Genomic DNA, 21,156 nt, shown 5'->3' on the forward strand with positions numbered 1-21,156 from the left:
TTTAGAAAATATAACAGAGGTAGAGAGGTCTTAAGATGCTAAGTTCTTGTCAGCTAGATGGAAGGGCCTGTTAGTGTCGCACCTGAGAGAAAGGCCACAGGGTGAACCCACCTTTTATGACCCCCCAAAGGATGTCAGGAGGAGTAAGAAATTGCAAATGCCTCAACTACAGAAAAAGCATCATTGAGCAGTTTTGCCTTGTTACATGCTACAGAATCAACCAGGAGACAGAACTCTGTAGCAAACCAGACCTCATTAGTTCCACTGTTGACTAAACTACTTGCTTTACTGTCACTTCTGTCTTGCTTTCTGTGATTTTTATCAGGGAGTCTCGTTAAAATTACACTGGTGCCTTACCCTAGATTTGTGTCAGCTTGCCCCAGAGAACAGCTTCTGCACCTCTAAAGTGTGCGTTGACAAAAATGTTTGCTTTTCTGTACCCTCTGATTGATGTGACCCGATGAGGTGATTGTGTAAGTTTTATAGTTAAGGTGAAGGCAATAAATCTCCCGCAGTAGCTGAGGGAAGTGCACATTTCTGCAGTACATGTGGTGAGCCCTCTGTCTGCCCGGTAAAGGGTACGGGAGCGCCGAGAGATTTGTCCAAGCTCACTCTGGTGCACTAAATCAAGCCCCTCTGAAGGTAACAGGTTGAAAACAGATCTGTTAAAATCAGTTATCTAAAAAATTGTGTTTTCTGGGAATTCAGCAAATGGTCTTATTTCTAAGACAAGTTGGTAGGAATTCACTGCCTCCCCTCCGCAGCATCTGAGCTCGTGAGGGTGCAGAGCCAGAGCCCAACAAAACCATTGGAAAATCTCTGGTTGACTCCATTAACTTTGGGGTCAAAGAAAACTAAACTGTAAACTCTAATGGAGGACTAGAAATATTTGAGATGTCTAGTTTACTTTAGTAGATGGTTGTTTATAGCACTTTCCTGGTTTCCAGTGTGTTAATGGCTCTTTGGAGAGCAGGGAAAAAAAAAAAGGAGACATAGTTTTTAAATCTTGTAGTAGTGTTTTGGTCAAATAAACATGAAATCATGAGGAAAAATTATAGTTGTGCTTATGTTTTAGTAATGTGCTTGTTTTTAAAAATTCCTCCCGCATTATGAGAGAATCTTTACCTGCAGCGCAAAGGCCACTTTCTGAGTGTTGTTTACTCAGTTCCTGCAAATAACATCGAGGCGTTTTATTTTCTGTAAGAAGACTCTGATTTTTCATAGGCCTGGCTTATAATATAAAAAATTAGAAAGCACAGAAATCCCCCTTTTATCTTACTGGTTTTGGTGAAAGTGGCCTAATGTGTAATATTTATTTGTCAGTGGAAAATACACAGAAAATTGAAGGAGAGAGTTAAAAAGGACATAAATGAAAATACTTCCTTTCATTTTATGAAATCAGTCCAGCTCTGTGAATTATTATGGCAATGCAGGCTTTGAGTTCTCTTCATTATTCTCAGAGGACACACTTAAGAAGAAAAAGGGTGCATCCCGAGAGCTTTGCTGTAGTTAAACAAATTCTGGAAAACAAAAATAGATTTTAACTCACAGCAGGAAACTGTAATTACCTGGGGGGGATCATCTGACTCCATAAAAAATGCCCTTTCTTGGACAGTAGTGATTCTTGACTGTAACACAGCGGTTATATAAAAAATGAGAGAAAGCACTGATGAGCAAAGAAAACAAAATGTTAGAGGTCAAAAAGTGTGGGTCTAAAGATAGAACTGTCCAAACACAAGCTCAATTAACCCTCGTGCTGGAGATTAAAGCAAAGGGCTCTTTCATCAAATGAAAGAGAAGATAACAAGAAGAGAAGAAGTAGGCTGTTATTCAAAGAGAGTGGGAATAGAGGTTAAAGATAATGAAGACATATTCTCAAAACTCGATGAATAGAGCCTTAGTTTCCAGTAATGATGTTGCTGAATAGACAGCAAAGGCAAGAATGAAGTTATGGGACTGGAAATTACCGCTGCGGAGGCTGATGCCAACCTGAAGGGCTTCATGCGTTCGAGGCGATGGGAAGGGAGACAGAGGAGCATGGTCCAAATTATCTCCATCTCTGAAAGAGGTGCAGGAGCAACAGGGAGGGTGCACGGCAGAATTAGACGTAGCAGCAGAGCTTGCAAAACGGGTTGCAATTTTTCAGCTCAAATAAAGAATGAGGTAATGTTTCAGGTGCCCTTGGCAGGGGAATCTCTTCAGGTGCCCTGGCAAAGGTGCCCTTGTCATGTGAGGAGGACAAACAGGGCAAAGGCAGAATTTCTAATCAAAGTCATGAGTTGTATAAAATCTTGCATGCTGTCTGCCTGAGCGACGTGACCACTGTCTGTGGGGCTCTGGGGAGTTTAATGAACTTGCATTGCCTAGAGGCCTAAAGTAATAAGGTAGTAAAGACCATTAAACTAAAAGTGGTAGTAAATACCATTAAACTAAAAGTAGACACAGAAAGTCAGGTTGGGTCCTTTTCAGGGGGCTTTGAGTTCCCATCGTTAGATCTCCTGATTCTGCGTGGTTGACTGCCACAGACTGAACATACCTTTTTTGTTGTTATTGCCAGGTAGTGTACATCACTGCCACGTTCCCATTCATCATGCTCCTTGTTCTGCTCATCCGTGGTGTGACCCTGCCTGGAGCTGCAGAAGGCATCAAGTTTTATCTTTACCCTGATATCTCACGGTTAGCCGACCCACAGGTACAGAACCAGGAGTGGGGAGTGGGACGATTTCCTACACAAAGGGGGATGGTGGAGGGTAATGGTGGTGATGTAATGGCAGTAGATATTTTTTTCCTCAGTCTTTAGAAGTCTAAATATGGCATGAACATTAATGCTGGGTTATATTTTCCAGAGATCTGCTTGAGAAGGTCACTGTTATATGTGTTAATGCATCTTTCCATGTGTATGTATGTGTGTGTATGCGTGTGTATTTTTTTTTTTTTTGTGTCAAAGGACTCTGAGGCTGTAGACTCTGTCCCGTTATACAATCTCAGCTTTCTTGTTGGTAAGGTAAGGGAGATGCATTTTTTTAATGAGGATAGTCTTTAGTTTCGAAGGAGAGACACGTGCACATCACAGATGGAACAACAACCGACAACTGTGAGTACCAGTGTCACTTAGCTCCCACTGCTCAATAGAAGGAGGCTGGGAAAGAAGTGAATGAAATAGAAGAATGAAAACCCATGCGAAGATGGAGAAAAATCCTTTCTGAGGCACAGGAACTGCTGTTCACCTAGCCCTGGCTAGTGGAGCTACGCTTACTCTTTCTGTGTAGGCTGTGGTTAGATAAAGATTCCTGTCTGTGCTCGCAGAGCACAAATATCTGATGCTTGAGCAGACCAGCATCATTTCAGCCAAGAGTGATCACGTGAAAAATGCAAAAAAAAAAAAAAAAAGGGCCATACCCTGCCAAAAAAAAAAAAAAAGGAAAGAAAGAAAGGGATCTTTGAAAATAGTAAAATGTTGGTCACAGTGAGAGGGAATAACGTGTCTTTGCTATTTCTTTCTAATGAGTATTTGGTTAAAATAAAACTCCAATGATAGCTAAATAACTGAAGTAGGAAAAGCGTAATTGAAAGAAACATTGTGGAAGGTTTCATTCTCTAGTCTTACCCTCTTTATACAAGACACCCTCTTCACATTATATTTTATGCACGAATCTTCTTTTATGGGACTCTATCATTTTTATGATCTACTATTAGCCCTAAGCCCAGAGCATCAGCCGATAATGTAGAAGAGATTCATGCGAGCTGGCAGACCCCCTCCCACAGTCTAGCAAAAGCATCAACTCCAAGGAGACACCAGTCAGCAAGGTGCTGGAAAGCACTGGTGGGAGGGAGGAGGTAATGGTCTATGGTCTTAATTCTCACTTACTCAGGCTCTTTGGTGGTGTCTGGTGGTGTTAGCAGACTTGCATTAGCAGAAAGAAGTGAATAGATGGGATTCAATGGATGCATTTTGATAGCTTCCTACGTATTTTCTAACCGAGAAGTTGATAATATGCTGTTATTTCACTCTGTATATGTTTTTTTAATGCTGTCAGGAGAAAGCATCATGAGACCAAGATCAGACACATATCTTACAAAGTGCATTGTATTTCGCTTATTTCCCCACCCACCCCTGCGGCTTTTTGTTTTGCATTTGAACCGATACAAAAACAACCAGAAGGCTAGAAAAATAAACAAACCCAAGACACGAACCTGTTTCTCAAGCTTTTAACATCATCCATTCAGTGACTGTCAGCTGGTTTTAACTGAAATGGGTTACAACAGCAATGTTATAAATACTTCTGCATTTCCTATTGCACTGAAACGCGTTCATTGTTGCGCCAACAGGAACGATCAGCTGAATGACTAAGAAAATAGACATACTGAGCATCTCTGGGGCGGGGATACAGGAACTGTTGTAGGATGATTTTCTTGTGGGCACTGACGCTAACAATTTTCTTTTCCCTGTAAAAGCCAAACTTGCAAATGTGATGTTCTCTTTCTCTCCCTCCCTCCCTGATCCTTTAGCTATCACCCTCAATGGAAGCAATTATTTTGTTGATTTTGCATAGTTTGAACTTTGTGTTTGCATTGAGCGATGCAATGCGATGATGCCGGTAATAACAGTCTTTCTGTCTTTCCCTTTAGGTCTGGATAGATGCAGGGACACAAATCTTCTTCTCATATGCAATCTGCTTAGGAGCAATGACTTCCCTGGGGAGCTACAACAAGTACAAATACAACTGCTATAGGCAAGTTTCCATCCAAGGGGGTTTAGTGTTTTAGCTAAATGATGTAAATAAAGTAGGGACAATGGGTTAATTTTTTTTTAATTAACTTGCTCCATGACATATGTGTGACTTAGGGACTGTTTGCTGCTGGGATGCCTGAACAGTGGTACCAGTTTTGTGTCTGGCTTCGCAATTTTTTCCGTCCTGGGCTTCATGGCACAAGAGCAAGGGGTGAACATTGCTGATGTGGCAGAGTCAGGTACGATGGTGTTGGTGGCAGTGGTGGTGGGCACTGCCGCCTAGCGTGTGAGCACAGTTCTGCAGACCCGATCAGCTAACATCCAAGCGATAAAAACAGAACCAGGTTTCCCATAATCTCCAGAAAAATAAGCACGTTGTTGATTTGGGCTTTCATCTAGGGCAGCGAGGGTTAGCCGGGGCTGTATTGTTTACTCTGTCTTGATTAACAGGGCAGCGAACACATCTCCTAAAGCGTGCTAATCCATTTGAGTTGCGATTAGAGTTACGGTAGCTACACCGTTATCTGAGGTCCAGAATGTCATTGATTCCAAAATGTATTCCATCCTTCTTTCCAGACTACCTCTATTTTCATTCAGATGCAAATAGCCAGTGTTTATGTGTTTTCGTAGCTTAGTTTTGCTCGCTCACAGCAGAGCGCTGCAGTGGGAATATTACAAGGGCTAATGAAAAACCAGTGGTGGCACCACTGGATTTTTGGATGGCTGCAATTGGCATACCTCTTGCTAGTGTGATTAGTTGACAGTCTTGGCCATAGAACTTATTTTGATCAGAAGTTGATTGCTTTGTTTGAAAACAGGAAGCAAGGAAATAAACCTATTGAATGAATCATAAATAGCCCCTTTTTTTTTTCAGTCTGTAGGTGGATATGCTCCAAGCATAGCATTTTTACATATTTCCATATTAGGTTTTTATCTGGTCAATATTTATTCTAATTTTTATTATTAAATCTCTGATAAACAGGCAGCTATATTGTTGCTACTTGACATTTTTAGAATAAACAATTTTATAGTAACACTCGATTGCTAAGTAATGTGTAAATACAAACTGACTAACAGACTTAGTGTTTACATAGCATTTTTTTCACCAACAGCTCAAAATTAATTTTTTTTTTTTAAAGGAGCGATTTTATAGCTTATTATAGGGACAGTGAGGGCACTGATTGGCTTCCAAACTCGGTTTTTGGTGTCTTGCATGCTTTGTTGTCAATTCCTTCAGGTATTTTACTTTATTTACATTCAGGCCTAGTCACTAATGGCCAGAGATTGCAATGTCGGGTTGCCCACTGGCTGGTCTTTGGCTAAATCCTAGGTGACATTTTTACATGACAAAAAACGTTTCCAAAATTATCCAAACCACTTCCCATGGGTTTCCTCACTGCCTTTCATGGCAGAGATCAAGCACAGAGCCACTGGAGACCATTTGGTCCCCCTGGGACAAGGTTCCAGGACTGTGCAGGACTATGGGGGAGGCTCTGGCTGCCACCCCACTGCTGACTGCTCAGCATAGACATTCAGCAGGTGCTTGAGCCTCTTTTTTTTTTGGCTTTGCCTTTTTTGGTTTCTTATGCCACAAGGTCAGAACTGCTCCCCTGAATCAGGAAAAAGGTGGGCAGAGGCACTGCCGCTTGGCCATAGCACTGGGGAGAGGACGTTGTCCACGAGGCCTTCTCCTGGCGAGCTAAATGCCTCCTACCCTATGCGTGACACCACTTATTTCCTTGTTTGCTCTCCTGCAAGCCAGGGGAATGTCAACAAATTTGCTGGCAGCAGAATTTCATGGCCACATTTTTTACCTCTGCCAAATTCAGCCTTGGTGCAATGCTCCCGGGACATCCTCGGCAGAGAGGGGTGGCTCCCCCTTAGAGCACTGATCGCTGCTGCCAGCCTTCACTGGCTTTAATAGCTTTACACAACAGTTAAATTAGATCCCTCTCACTTCCCAGTAAAAGCAGGCTTTTAATAAACAGCACTTGGTTTTGTTCAGAAATACTTTAAAAGGGAGAGAGGGGAGCAGTGGAGGCTCGACAAGCCATAGTGAGTCCTGTCTAATCTGTGCTGCGCCTCTCTTTGGCTGGAAGAAACCTTCCCTGCCTGTGCGATACACAGCTGTGTTGAAACAGCACAAGATTTGCCTTTTTTTTAAATCCAACTGCAAGCAAATTCAGATTAAGCAGGCCTGACTGTAGCGCCTCGGTCTCCCTCGCGCCTGCCCGATCTCTGCCCCCGCAGTGCTCTGCTCCCCGGGCACGTCTCCAGCCCTGCCACAGTGCTTTGCCCGGCAAAGGGCCAGCGAGTGGGCTGGGATTGTGGCAGTCCTAATTAGCTCTTAATAGCAGCCACAAGTGCTTCACTTTTGCAAAACACCCTTCAGAGCAACAGAGTTTCGAGTTAAATACAATTTTAGATTATTTATGTTCAGTCGAGGGGATGCCAGGAACATTTTCTTTCAAATGGACTTTTCTCTTTATATTTCAACACTTAGTTTCAGAGGAAAATCAGAGCTAGCACAGGGCTTAGGGCACTTGGTATTAGACTGTGTCACAGTGCAAGGACAGTTTCACTGGCCAAAGCACACAGAATGGCAGCAAGTTTTGAGGAGAGCAGTTTTACATCTGTCTCATCCATTGCACAGATCAGCTGCAAATGCCATCTGGGAGCAGTTCTCCCTCAGGGAGGATCTACTATATCCACTGAATTAGGGGGAAAAAAGGCAAAGCTCCCCAAAATTTGAGACATTCACCAATTTTTTGGTATCTTCTGTCATATAAAATCTTAGCTGTGTTTCATTTTAAATAAAATTAGTTGCTCAATTGTTGGCTAATTTGTATTTATTTCTGTTCAAATATATTCAGTGACTTAAAGTTTTCTTTAGTTTGAAAGAAAAGTCATCTTTTTTTTTACCTCTTTCTCTTGCTTCTTTTTCCATCTTTCTTGTTGGAAAGGAAAAGTGGGAGGTAGGAAGAGCAGCGTTAGACATTTTTCTGTACAGATCAGATAAGATTTCCATCCCCGCACTGCAGCAGTTTTAAAAAAATCCTTTTCCCATTGAAAATTACTTGAATCCACTTCAAAATCCTGAAAAATACCGGTTTTCAAGGCTCCTTAAAGCAAACAAGCAGGCAAGCCGGGCATTCCTGGGTCTGCCCTCAGATTTTTTTGTTGGCTTCACCAAATTTCTAGGGCCAATTTGCGAGCCTGCTGTAAATGCTGGATTGCCAGTGTTCCTGTCTCCCACTTGGAGAGGGCTCTTTCTCTCAACAAAAGCTCGCCTAAGCGACAGTTAATAGCACCTGGCTCCGGGTGAGAGTGCCTTTGGAGATCAGCATGGAGAGCACTGCACGTATGCTCGGAGTGTGGGTATGAGTGAGATGCCGCCTGGTTCACGGCGCAGATGACACCCAGTCTAGTGATGAGCCCTTGCACACAAGGCTTGGGTTTCCAGAGCAGAGAAGCCGGGCGCTTAATCCCAGCCCCACGGCTGCTCCCAGACTGTTGCAATCCCTTCTGCAGTTGGGCCTCATGGTGGTCGTATTTAGTGTCACCATGGCAGGTCTGGCTAGGCTGGCCAGATAGGGGCAGGTGATGTGACAGGATGGGGAAGGGATTTTACACACCAGCCATTCCTAACGACAGGAAGCATTTTTTTCAGGGACCACAGCTGATATAACTAGGAGTAGCCTGATCACTTCAGTGCAGCAGTGAGGGTTTGCAGAGGGAAGGAGCAGGTTCCTGGAGTACAAACCCTGCTCTAGACAAGCCATGCTGGGTTTGGAGGTTGTATACAGAGGGAGGCAGTGGTTGCATTAGCAAAGATCCCAGGGAATGTTTGGAGCAGAGTCCCTTCCCTGCATGCAAAAGAGCTTCATCATCATCATCTCCATTGTGACCATATGGGCTAGCAGTGGGATTCTGCCATTCCCCTAGGTCACCCCTTCTCCCCCCCAACCCCCAGTGTCCTGTGTCCATGCAGGGCAGGCGTAGGACCACTTCCATTATTAGCATGTTTGAGGCAGATGTTAAAACTGGTGATCTGTTAGCAATGGCCTCGGGGGTTTGCCTGTGGTTTCTGCTGTAGTCATGCGTGCTTCGATTTCAGATAAAAGAGCCCAACTGTTTCACTTCTGGTATTTCCAGCCGCGTTTGGATTTATCTGAACGGAACCGGGCATTCTTGCATTTGAGTGTGGCTACCTTTACCAAAGAGCTGGTACTTACTATTTCTCTTCCCTTCCCTTCCCCCTTTCCTATTTTCTCTGTCTCTAGGTCCAGGCCTGGCCTTCATTGCCTACCCAAAAGCTGTGTCCATGATGCCGCTGCCCACCTTTTGGGCAATCCTTTTTTTTATTATGCTTCTGTTGCTTGGACTGGATAGCCAGGTTAGTATTATGGGTAAGAGATATGTGGCCGGTTGTCTCGGTGCTGCTGACTGAGAAAAGCTGGTTTTGCAAACATAAGAAAAGAATACCTCTAATGCTGCTTAAGAGGAATAAATCTGGCTTGCTTTTTAGTACAGGGACTGCATTTGATGATTCTCTTGGTTGATGGTATGATGCTGCTCACTAGGTCTTTCTCATTAGGAGTTAATGGAATCCATAAGACCGGGAGAGTACTCCCTAACCTAAATATCAATTCCAGTCTGGCCCCAAAATACTACCATTTTGGTCACTGTTCCTACTTTGGAGAAGAGCTTAATCATTTTAAGAACATAAAAACTACCGCAGTCTATTCCACAGAGGACTGTGCCATTGCCATCACCTGCAGTGTGTATACCCCATCATTAAAACACGTTATAAGAATTAATAACTACCATAAATACAGGCTTTGATAGTTGCCAAGTGCCCAAAAAAGAATAGCAAAGCCTTTGTGAGGCACAAAAAGCACAAAATGTTTTGTACAGTAGTATATCGAGGGTGGCTTCATGAACAGAGGACAAAGCGGCAGCCTTTTTGGTGGCCTTGGGCTCAGAGGTGCTGAGCAATGTGGGATCCTGCTGATTTCCACGTCAACAGTGAACATTCAGTACCTCCAAATGCGCCAGAAAGCATCTCGGGTTCCAGCTGTACTAATTATATAGCACATGCTGCTATTAATTATTCAGCATGAAAAAAATAAAAAATTTCAGTCCAGGAAGTTAGGTTATTTTTTCCAGTGGCTGCTTATAGAAATATTGGACTAAATACCTCCAAAGAACTTGTAAATCATTCCTAGATAGTGCACTTACAAGGAAACATGGGTGACCAGGGATTATGCTGTAACTGCACGTTCAAAATTGCCAAAGTTTTAAGGGCAACAGGCAGCTTTCTGCGCTCAAATGGAAAGCCACTGAGGTTATAAAAACCCAGTGGAGGATGATATGTTCATTTAGCCTAAATGCTCTCTCGTATGAAGACAGACCTGTAAATGGATTTTTACCCAGTTGTTGTGCACTTAATCCCTTACTTTTTTGATATTCCATTTGCCCTAAATTGCTCTTTACGGCTTAATCTTTGAACTCTAGCGAGCAAATTTCCATCACTCCAAAGTAAATGTAAAAGTGCCCGATGCGGTGGTTCAACAACCCTGTGCTTATGCAAATTGGAAGCTGTCTAGTAATTTTAAAAACCTACTCACTGCGTAGAATGATTAAAACTAATTGGAGCGCTTAATTTCTCTCCTCCACCCCTCTGGTTTTTGGAGTGCAGTCAAGCAAGTTTCTGGAATGCCAGAGCAGTTTAAGATCAAATCAGCCCAAAGGAAAGGGTTGCATTTAAAAAGAAAACCAGTTCTACAGAAATCAAAGTTAACAAGACGGGAGGCAACAAAATCTGGTGGAGTGTTTGCAGGTCAGGCTGTGTTTCCAAAATGGAGCTTCTGTTTATGGTCCAAGAGGGTTGAGTTGTTACAGGGCACTTCTGGCCACTGTAAGTGCCGTATAAATACACAAGTTACGCATCTTACTTGTAGTTTTCCAACAGCAAGTAAGTACAAATACAGCTATCATGAAGCTAGATAGAAGAAGATTTGTAGCTCATCTATCCAGGGCTTCATTTTTGGTTTACACGTGCAGATCTTTGTGTGGGGCCTGTATCAACAGCTCCGTTATTGCTGCAGAAGTACCTCGGTCAGAGGTACTCTGCTCACAGGTTCAGAAAAGACAAGTTCAGTCAAGAAGTGCTGCTGTTTCACATCAAAGTCTGCCTTCCCTTGGCTGGATTTTCACTAGCGAACCCAAGAGTAGAATTATATCCAATTGTGGAATTAACCTAACTAGTACCTAGAATCATAGAATCATAGAATGGTTAGGGTTGGAAGGGACCTTAAAGATCATCTAGTTCCAACCCCCCTGCCATGGGGGGGGTGAGGTTGAGGTTTTCTGGCACATTAGAAAAAGGCTGGGAGGTATTCTCCTAGCTTTGGCTTTTTTGAGTGTTTTGAGTCTCTGTCTCTTTTCTAGCATACATCTTGTATTCATCTGGAGCAGTGACAAGATTAAAGCCACATAAGTGCCTTCCTGTCATCAAATTAAGTTCCTTTATCCTTGCAGCTTGCTTTTACAGAGCCCCTTCAGTAGTTCATAAAGCTGCTAGGAAATTAACTGCCATTCCGAAAGCTTGTTCCAACCTGAGAGCTACCCCCACGCTTCAACCTGAGGGTTGCAATGGAATGGCTTCCGATTTATGTATTCCGAGCAGCATTTTGCCACAGAGGACAGTTAGGGTGTTGCTGTGGGGCCTTTGTTCAAGTATGAGCCTGGGTAAAATGTGTGGCGGGTAATTTTCATGTTTCTTTGTTGTTGTTTTTCCCCTGTAGTTTGTTGAAGTTGAAGGACAGATCACATCATTAGTTGATCTGCACCCATCCTTCCTAAGGAAGGGTTACCGACGGGAAATCTTCATCGCTATAGTATGTTTCCTTAGCTATCTTCTGGGACTAACTATGGTGACTGAGGTAAGTGGCATCGGTGCTGGAAATTGCATTCTGTTTTCTCCAGATTTTAGATCAATTTTAGCTATGAATGAGACTGCATGGAATTAGCCACACAGCGTCGTAGTACTCTTTAGATCTACAGAGCATCTTTCATCCCTAGATCTTAAAAGCATTTTGAAAGGGACATACCTAGTCTCCCTTTTTCAGCCAGAGGAACAGAGAAATGAAATCTCATTAAATTCAATCCGATCTCAGGTACTAGTCAACATGAGTATGAATATTAACATCTGGCTCAAAATGTTGAAACACATTGGGAACCTTCAGCAGAGCAGATTAAGAATCCATCCAGTGCTTGCAGGGATCCATTAAATACCCCAGGATTTATTCTAGTGTAAACAAGATGGGAATATGTTCCAGTGGCTGCACCGTTGTGATATTTATCTCCAAAATAAAATCCAAGCCAGATTTTAAAAACAGCTGGAAGGGCACGATGTTGGGAATTAGAATAGCACCTGCAACAGAGGTGCCTAACAAACACAGTTTGTCAAGTAAAAGTGCAGGTATATACAGTTCAGTGAGAGCAAAGAGTCTAACAGCATAGTATAAATGAAGAGAGTTAGAACGAAAAAGATGAACTCTTCTCATGAAAAAAGTCCTTCCACTCATTTCATAAATGAAGACCCTCTTGATGAACTGACTTCCATTTTTAGTGTTTTTGGAGGCATTTATGTTAGGAGGGGACCAATTATTTCTTTACATCATTTGTTTCTATAACTGCCCATCTGAAAATACTTCTAAGAAGGAAAGATTTAAGTGTCTCTGTAGATTATACTAAGTGGCTTAATTTTGTTTAATCGTCATCTTGTTTGGAATGCTTCCTGTAGTAAACATGCATATTCCCTGGGGAAGGTAATGCCAAATATTTACCTTACCTACTTGCTTGATAGCAGTCATTAAGATATGTCAGCATATGTTAGTGGGAGCTGGTACTGAAGTATTCAGGGTTTCTTTTCCTGTTGGTTCCTAAACCATTGTGTCTTTCTTTTCCAGGGTGGCATGTATGTTTTTCAACTCTTTGACTACTATGCAGCTAGTGGTGTATGCCTTTTGTGGGTTGCATTCTTTGAATGTATTGCTGTAGCCTGGGTTTATGGTAAGTGAAAATCCTTTCATCTGATACCTTTTGATGAGTCAGTGACAATTTTGCTAGCCAAACATTTAATCATCAGCCACCCCAGAATGTTCTTCCTAGCAACAGGCACATGCCATTAATATAAATTTGCACTGACCTCTTTGAGACAAACTTGCATCTGGGAAGAAGCCAGCCTTCAGTGTTTTTCCACACAAAACGGAGTGTTTTTCCATTGCTAATTAATAAAGGCACAATTAAGCATTTACATGTGTTAAGTTTAGGGATGAGAGTTGAAAGTTTGGCCAGCCGTGAAAACTTCTGTTTCTCTCTCAGAGAATTTCCTTTCAGAACTGCAGGGTCTGCAAGGGGCAAGTCAACCAAATAGGAAACACAAAAGGAAAGCACACAGAAAAGCGTATTCTGTCCCGTTACTTTTAGGCAATGCCGAGTACCCAGGTCTGACAGTCACCTCTGTCGCTGCCAGAGACTGTAGCTGAGGAATGATCAGATGTTTGCTGCTTAGGACTGTATTCCATCTGCTTAGGAAAACAAAACAAACAAAGCCTTCATTTTGTATCAGTCGAATTTCTGTAGAAGCCGGGTGTACTGTTTGCTGCCATGTCCTTCCCGTAGAGATCCCCCTGGCAAGACCAGTGAGAGTCTGGGGAAAGGAGTGGGCAGCAGGGATTACCATTGCACTCCTGCACCTAAATAACGAGGGGTGTGTAGGATGAGAGAATCCCCCAAACTTTGAGGTTTTCAAGGAGAAAATTGGCTTGAACTTCACAGCCGTGGGAAGCATTTGAACAATACCTCTGACACTCTCATCTCTCCTTTAAATACCCCTTGAGGGGGTGAGGAAAGCAGCTGTAATCCCACAGCCCTTACATGGCTTTCATATGCTCGATTCTGATAAATGTGCTTGCTGTCCGTTACAGGCGCTGATAATATTTATGATGCCATTGAGGACATGATTGGATACAGACCTGGTCCCTGGATGAAATGGAGCTGGATTGTGATCACACCAGTTCTTTGCGTGGTGAGTACTGGCCTGGGCTCTTTTGTGTCTTCCACAGAGCAGCTCTGAGCCGCCTCTTCCAGCTCTGCAGCTGAAGGATGTTGCATTCACAGACCAATATGCAGAGAGTTGCTGGGGGCTTGAGCATACCCCTCAAAGACATTATCTTCTCAGATGTTAGCTGTTAATGGGACAGCTCTCTGCTGTGCCTGGGCAAATTGTAGTTGGCTACATATGAGTGGATTTTTCTTAGGATTGTCAAAATACAACATTCGTGACACAGAAAACTCCCTCTCCAAAGAACAGTCCCTATAAGTGATAGGACTATTAGGCCATTTTGACAAAAAGACTTGAGCAGTCTGAGGCAGGCACTCAGTTTGAAGGATTTCATTTGCTGCAGAGAACATCCCAGTAAGCTCCTTGCAGTGTACAGCAAATATGAAAAGGAACAGGCAGTGTCCTGCAGCTGTTCAGCACCGTCGCTTAACCCCCTTGTTGTCAAGCAACAATTTACCTATAAGCAGATGCAGGTGCTCTTTCAGCAATTTAAATGGAAGAATAATTCCCCTGTTGGTTTAAAATACATATGGTATCCATCAGCTCTGGCTTTTGCTGCCTGTCTTCCTTAGGGCCAGTGGTAGCACCAGACCCCTGTTGCTTTCAGCATTTTTTGAGCCTCACTTTGTTTTCCTTTCTTATCCACAGGGGTGCTTCATCTTTTCTTTGGCCAAGTACAAACCACTGACCTACAACAAGGTCTACACATACCCAGACTGGGCAATTGGCCTGGGCTGGGTTCTTGCCCTTTCCTCCATGATCTGCATCCCTATGGTGATGGTCATCCGCATCATACAGTCAGATGGGTCACTCATTGAGGTAAGAGCCATGGATGTCTGTCTAGAGGAGAAAGGGAGCTTTAACTGTCTGTGGTTTATACAAAACAAGCACAGTGCTTGGAAAACTGCCATCTTGTCCAGGTAGGGCAAAGTTGGGTGCCTCTCCTGCAATGAATGCAAATAAGACTGTTAAAGATCACCTGTCCTTTGGGCAATCAGTAGAAACAGAACAAACATGAAGCCTTCTGTCCCCAGACAAACACCAGGTGATTTTACCTCCATCCCACTTCTGCAGTTTCTAGCTTGGCAAATCACTGCCTCCACGTGCAGACAAGTGCTCAAGCACTGTGCCAGATCTTGTCCAGCCCATGGGGACAAGGAAGCACCATCCTACAAATCACTGAGAAAATAGAGATCTGGGTCAATCTCGACTGTCTAAGAGCTCATTGAATTTCAGGGAAACTGGGTTCACCTGTGGACTGTGTGGCTCTCAAGCATGGCCTTCACGCTGAGGGACTGAGTAAAAGTCAAACCCTCCTGCTATTGGCTTCACCTTTTATTTTTTTACTAATGAATCAAATCAAGATTGCCCTGATCTTTGGAAAAATATGGGTTGGATTCAGACTTGACAGTGCAGATTTGCAGGCATTCTCTTGCATTTGCAATTCAGTGCAGGTTTCCCTGGTTTGTTTATCTTCCAGTGGAAAGTTAATAGAGACTGGGCAAGCATGAAACTTACTTAGCAATTCTCGTCTAAGGTTTCAGCTTAGTTTTGATTTTGCCTAATGAGCAAAATCAAAAGGTCTTAAGTGCATCCCAGGGTATTCTCAGGGGAGAAAGTGGGACACTTCAGATTAGGAAAAAAGAGAGAATAGAATTAAAAAAGAACATTTCCCAGGGCACAAATGCTTGCATTTGTTTTCCTCCGAGTGTTAATGGTCTTTTTCAGCTGTGGCCAGAGCATTTTCATGGGTGTTTATTTTCCTGCCTACATTGTCACCATCTATTGAGAGACAAGTCTAAAAGTAGCCAAAACACTCCTCAAAGACCATGTTAGGAAAGGAAAGAGAGTAAACGCTGGTCAGATGCCATTTAGTTCTTCCTTTGTGAACTGCGATGTAGGAGAGGAGTTGCCACTTGGCAATGAACGGCTGGGCCAGAAGGCAGAGCTGTTTCTAAATGAGGAAGGAGAACACGTTATTTGAGCAGCAGCTGCAGCGCTGAAAGCCCAGCGTGCAGGATGCTGGCTAACGCCGTCTGACTTGCCTGCGTCAAGCCTGCTGCAGCTGAGCCAAAGTTGAACGCAGTGCTTGCAGCCCGGGTCCCCGTGCCCTTACAGAGCCACATGGCATACGCGCGTCTCTGATGGCCACCGTCGCCGTCCTCGGATTGCCGCATCTTCCATCCTGCGCAGGGGGCTGCTTGGTCTTCTAACCTTTGCTCTTCTTCTCTCTTTTCAGAGGATAAATGCGGTGGCTGCCCCCAAGGAAGTGAATCGGTGGTCCAAAGAAACGGAGAGTGGCACCCCCTTCTGCCCCAATGGAACTTCAAATGGCGGATTGATCAAGCCAACTCATATCATTGTGGAAACCATGATGTGAGCTCTCTCTGTGAGAGGATAAACCTGCTTTAACTGCCGTTTACTAACCATAGATTCTCATAGGACCAGGTTTACAGAGCTTTATATTTGCACTAGGATTTATTTTTATTTCTCACAGAGAAAGTTATTTTTTGTGTGTGTTTTTTTTTTAATATTTTGTAAGGTAATCACAGCAGATGTCTCTCTGTAGAGGGAGAGCTTTCATATCAGACTAGACATATTACAGGAATTTACTATTATTGGGTTTTTTTAAATATATATATCTTTATCTCTAAATATTATACACCTTACCACTTGAATTGATTGTCTTGCCAGCAATATATTCAAGTCTCAGAAAGCAATTTTAGGTGCTGGTATGGTTGGGAGCAGGGTAACCTACAGAACACACAAAAGAAGCTCTGCTGAGAGATACGATTAAGAAAAAAAAGATGCTGTTTCAAGAGAATTTTCAAAGGTGTAGTATTTCCACCCTCTGGTTCAATTGTGGTGAACAACGGGCTTCAGGGTCACACTAGGGAAAGGGTACAGTTATGTTTAGCACAGTCCCTGGATAAAGATAGAGCCGAGCAGCTGGAGCAGCGAGTTTGCGAGGGAGGCAGAGAAGCTGGGTGGGGAAAGCCTTGTGGCTGTCCCTCCCAAGCACAGCATTGAGACCCTGTCACACAGGCAAGAGGAGGACTTTAGGAAGGTGTTTTTCAGGATTTGGCATGGTTCACTTTTTAAATTTTCTTTTGTTAGATTTTAGAGGTTTTTTACTTAAACGAAATGCCTGCTGTTTGTGCGTGAGTAGGGCGGTTGAGCACCTACTCCTGAGTTTTCCAGCAAAGCGTATTTTAGTGTGGTGGCACTGGTGTAAACTTGAATTCTTCAAACTGGGAGGAGTGGCCTGTCCCTGGGACAGCGGGAGCGAGTGCCCAGGAGCTGAGTTGGGGAAAAGGAGCACCTGCCCTCCTGGGGCTTCTGATGTTCACTTGCTCATTGTTTGCGTGTTAGTTATTGGACTTTGATTTTGGGCAAAAAAATAAAAGGATGCCTTCTGGACTCTGACCGTCCAAAGGTGAACGCAAACCAGGTCATCCCCGGCAGGAAGAGCACAACTGCTCACCTACACCTGGTGTAACCGGTAGTTGTAACAGACATGTTGTTAATAATAATAGTAATGAAGATAATAATATCACTCAGCAAACAGGTGCTTTTCATCCATGTATCTCAAAAATGCTTTCCCAAGTTCGGTAACCAGGATTTGCTTTATTTATTTATTTGGGGGTGAGGTGGTTGCTGTTGTGGGAACAGATAAAAGGACTATGTCCCATGTTACTAAATCGCAGCAGTGGACCTAGGGCCCCCAGTCTCCTTGCCCATCATTGGGTTAAACTGTAAGTTTGCTTTTTGTTAGGGGGGTTGGAGGGTGGCAGACATATTTAAGAGGCTTATGAATCTTATCTGCTGAAGAAACAGGGCTTTTGGGATTTTAAGTTAAAGCAGAGGGAACATGTAACACTGAAAAGTTTTGTATTTGGTCAGAAGGAATTGCATACCAATCCAGGTTAGACTGGGGTGTCAAGAGAAACCACTACAAGGAGCGTAGGAATGGGGGTTCCACTTTGTGTGGGCCAGGTGGATGTTTCCACAGGGAATTGCTCCCTGAAAATTGTCCAAAACATGGGCAAAAGCTTCTTTTTTTTTTTTTTTTTCTTTTTCTCAACGTGAGCAGGTTGTGCTGGGAACAGGTTCTCTGGCAAAACTCGGCCTTTTCTTGTGGGCATTCTATTAGAGGGAGATGTCTTTTTTTCTTATACCACAGTTAGGCTATCCGAACATATTTAGAGGAAATGCTTGATAATAGCAGAACTTGCCTCTGCTTATTCTGCTGTCAGCTTAGTCTATCAGGGCAGAATTTGTCATTCCAAATGTTAAGGACATATCCAGTTCTTAACATTCCTACACAGTAGCTTTATTTTACTTTTATTGTTCCATGGATTAACTGGCTGTAGCAGCACAAACACTTGTTGATTAGCTTGTTGGCTTTCCTGTAACAGAAAAGAGGTGATTTCAAAGTAAGAGATGGACCAAAATAAATGTAGGGACAAAAAAAAAAAAAAAAAAAAAAAAGAGGAAAAAGTGGCTGCATTTATAGCTTTCAAAATCTTTCTAGTTTGAATTTGTACGTATTTTTACATCAGATAGCTGATGTAAAAGCCATGGCAGAATTGCTTTTGTTTTCTTTTTCTGGTTGCTGTATTAGGAGAGTTACAAATGAAACTTCTCCGCAGCTGGAGATGGGAAACATCTAATGTCGCCTGCTGGGCCAGTGGCAATAGCAAACCAAAGGTCACTGGAGACATTCTGTGAGCCAGTGAGCGTCATCAGATGTGCCCCAAAAAAACCATGCATACAGCTTATTTGTTTTTTAATAGCCTTTAACCATCAAAGGCAAGGAAATGTAATCAAAGATATAACTCTCTTAGTGGGCTTTGGCTTGGACCCTCATTTTTGAGTTACAATTAGTGTCTGCGGTAAGCGGACACGCTTGCCTGGGTGAAGAGGGAGTAGCAGGTATAGGGGGGTCTAAATTAATGGTTTCTGTGAGTGCAGATGAAACACTGATGCTTGATGTTATTTTTATATGTGTATATATATATAGTCATACAACTGTTTTTGAGATAACAGTTTGCACATCATTTTCGTGCTATAGAGCTTTAGTTAAGGAAAAAATGGTTTGGCTACATCAAAGATGCCTCCAGCGAGTCAGCTGGGTGCTCAGCCATCTCCTGTGTTGTGGAGAGGGTCTTTGTGTCAGGAACCAGAGGGCTAATACTACACCTTTCGAAGTACAACTACTAGAGAACCAGAACCCAGCCCCATTTCGATGTAAACTGTGCCATTCAAATCAGTCGCTTCCATGTACCGAGTGAAAGTGTCTCGCACATATGCAACAACCTCACCCAGGCGTTCGCTGTGTCAACTCCTCTGGCCCTGCTGTGCTCAACAGCACGACTGCAAGGGAGGGCTGGGACTCACGAAGAGCTAAGAAATTATTGTTTCTGGAAAACAGTTCCCCTCCCCCTTCTTCCCTCACCTCTAAAAAAAAAAAAAAAGATAATTGTGTTTTGTTTTATCTGGGATTTGAATTCCAATGAGCACACTCATATTTTTACAGTTTGGGGATTTTTCCTAACACTTTTATCAGATTTCTGAACTTTTCTTGGTGATAAATTCGCATTTCAACATGATCCTCTGCCAAATTTATTAAAAATAATTTTTAAAAAAGTCTGTGTTTTCTACCTATTTCTGACTGCAAATACAACTTGATTTTTTTTTTCTAATTTACTTGTTTATAGACTTATGACCTATTTTACCTGTTTTATGTAAATGAGGAACTCTATATTAAAATATCATGACTAGTTATAGATGAACTGGTTTGGATCCAGGGAAAAGTTAGTGCATTTTCTGGCATGAGATCTTTAGAACCAGATCCCTGAGTTTAAAACCAGAATAAAACAAGACAAAACCCCACACCTTTTCATATTTCACGTACCTTTGTGTTCATGGGCTCTTTTCTGGGCTTGAAAACTGCAGTTTCAGCAGTATTTATTTCCAGCTGAACTGAAAACACGAGAGAGAAAACACGTAAAGGGCAATATTTACCCCACAAGAGTCTCTGACCTGTTTCTTTTATTTTTCGCAATTTTCCAAACTATTTCAGTTCACCTGTCACTAGTTATGATCTCACTGAATGGGCATCTATTGTAAGGGACTTTACCAGTAGTCTGTATTTCAGTATTTAAACAGTATGCTTTCATAAATAGAACTGATTTTTATTGTTATTATTGTTACTGGTCTCATTTTCCTTCTCATCCGTACCTTTCCTTTGCATCTGGTCCAAACAGATCCACACACTTAGAAAAATCCTCTTTAAAGTGTGAGATAGTAGGTCCACGATGGATTTGTTCTTGTGTTTATAAATGAAAATACAAAAGCCCAGAAGCTGTATTTGCCACCTAGTGCCAACAGTGGTGGTCACCCTGCAGGAGCAGCTCCTGGAGTGGAGGGGAGTTAGCAATGGCCTGCTGTAACAGCTGAGCAAAACTATTCCCCTGCTGTTCTGGGGGAGAGGAGGAGAGAGAAAGGGGAAAGAAAAAAAAGTGCAGCTTTAAGGTTGCTGTAACACCGAAAAAAACCCAACCACCATCAGCAGAGCCTTTCGTGTCACCGTCAGGACAGCATCCTCTGCAGCTGTTCTCAGTCCTGTGTGCATCCTCCTTTCTCAACTGCAGATACTCCTGGTTCCTCTTCTCTGTCTCAGCGTCAGACAAGTAGATCTGAAGACACATGGACATTTCCATTCAATAGGCCTTTGACAAGTCTCCTCCCACGCCTTTTTTTATTTGCTAAGGAGACTTACAGTTTCTTTGAGGTCGTGCTTGTCACACTTGGGTTCAAAGCTCCCACTTGTTACGCCGATGGCGAAACTCCATCTGTGGGAGGAGGATTTGAATGTTTTTGAATAACTGATTATTAGCTTCCACGTCTTGTGATCACTGCAGGATCCCTCGTGGAGGCATGATGTATATAAAATGTTAAATAAGCTGTGTATTGAATGGAGTGGACAAGTTAGTTAAGCAGCTCAAGTACACTTGGAAGAAAGATGACCCTGACATCATTTCCAGGAGAGTCAATGGAAGTTGCTCACTTTCAGTAAAAAAAAATGAAAAAAAAAAGAATAAAATGTGTGTTTAAGTAGACTAGTAGATTAAATCCTTAACCCTCATATGCACGCACACAAGAGGGGACATTGCTTCTATTCTTAGGCTGCAAATCGTGTGAGTCTTGCAGAGCTGTTGAGGATGAGGGTTGAGAAGGTTTAGACACCACTTGTCTGCAAAAAGCTGACCTGCCAGGGAGTCCAAAT

General features: G+C 42.8%; 1 protein-coding gene across 4 annotated transcripts in view; it reads left to right on the forward strand.

Moving 5' to 3' along the window:
- Nucleotides 1–17,364, forward strand: part of SLC6A6 (solute carrier family 6 (neurotransmitter transporter), member 6) — a 48,334-nt gene extending 30,970 nt beyond the window's left edge. For 2 of the 4 annotated variants that reach the window (XM_010153936.1, XM_010153934.1), the window contains 9 exons: nucleotides 2,558–2,692; nucleotides 4,630–4,733; nucleotides 4,847–4,971; nucleotides 9,016–9,128; nucleotides 11,542–11,679; nucleotides 12,709–12,811; nucleotides 13,729–13,829; nucleotides 14,514–14,684; nucleotides 16,105–16,658. In XM_010153936.1, the coding sequence (XP_010152238.1) occupies nucleotides 2,558–2,692; nucleotides 4,630–4,733; nucleotides 4,847–4,971; nucleotides 9,016–9,128; nucleotides 11,542–11,679; nucleotides 12,709–12,811; nucleotides 13,729–13,829; nucleotides 14,514–14,684; nucleotides 16,105–16,245 (1,131 nt within the window). In that variant the 3' untranslated portion in view covers nucleotides 16,246–16,658. Of the gene's footprint in view, nucleotides 1–2,557; nucleotides 2,693–4,629; nucleotides 4,734–4,846; nucleotides 4,972–9,015; nucleotides 9,129–11,541; nucleotides 11,680–12,708; nucleotides 12,812–13,728; nucleotides 13,830–14,513; nucleotides 14,685–15,711; nucleotides 15,715–16,104; nucleotides 16,659–17,237 lie in introns of those variants that run through there. The other 2 variants (XM_010153937.1, XM_010153935.1) reach the window with 2 other exon arrangements.
- The last annotated feature ends 3,792 nt before the right edge of the window (nucleotides 17,365–21,156 follow it).

The sequence above is a fragment of the Eurypyga helias genome, unplaced genomic scaffold (assembly GCF_000690775.1).
Source record: "Eurypyga helias isolate BGI_N326 unplaced genomic scaffold, ASM69077v1 scaffold10566, whole genome shotgun sequence".
In the NCBI taxonomy this organism is placed as follows: domain Eukaryota; kingdom Metazoa; phylum Chordata; class Aves; order Eurypygiformes; family Eurypygidae; genus Eurypyga; species Eurypyga helias.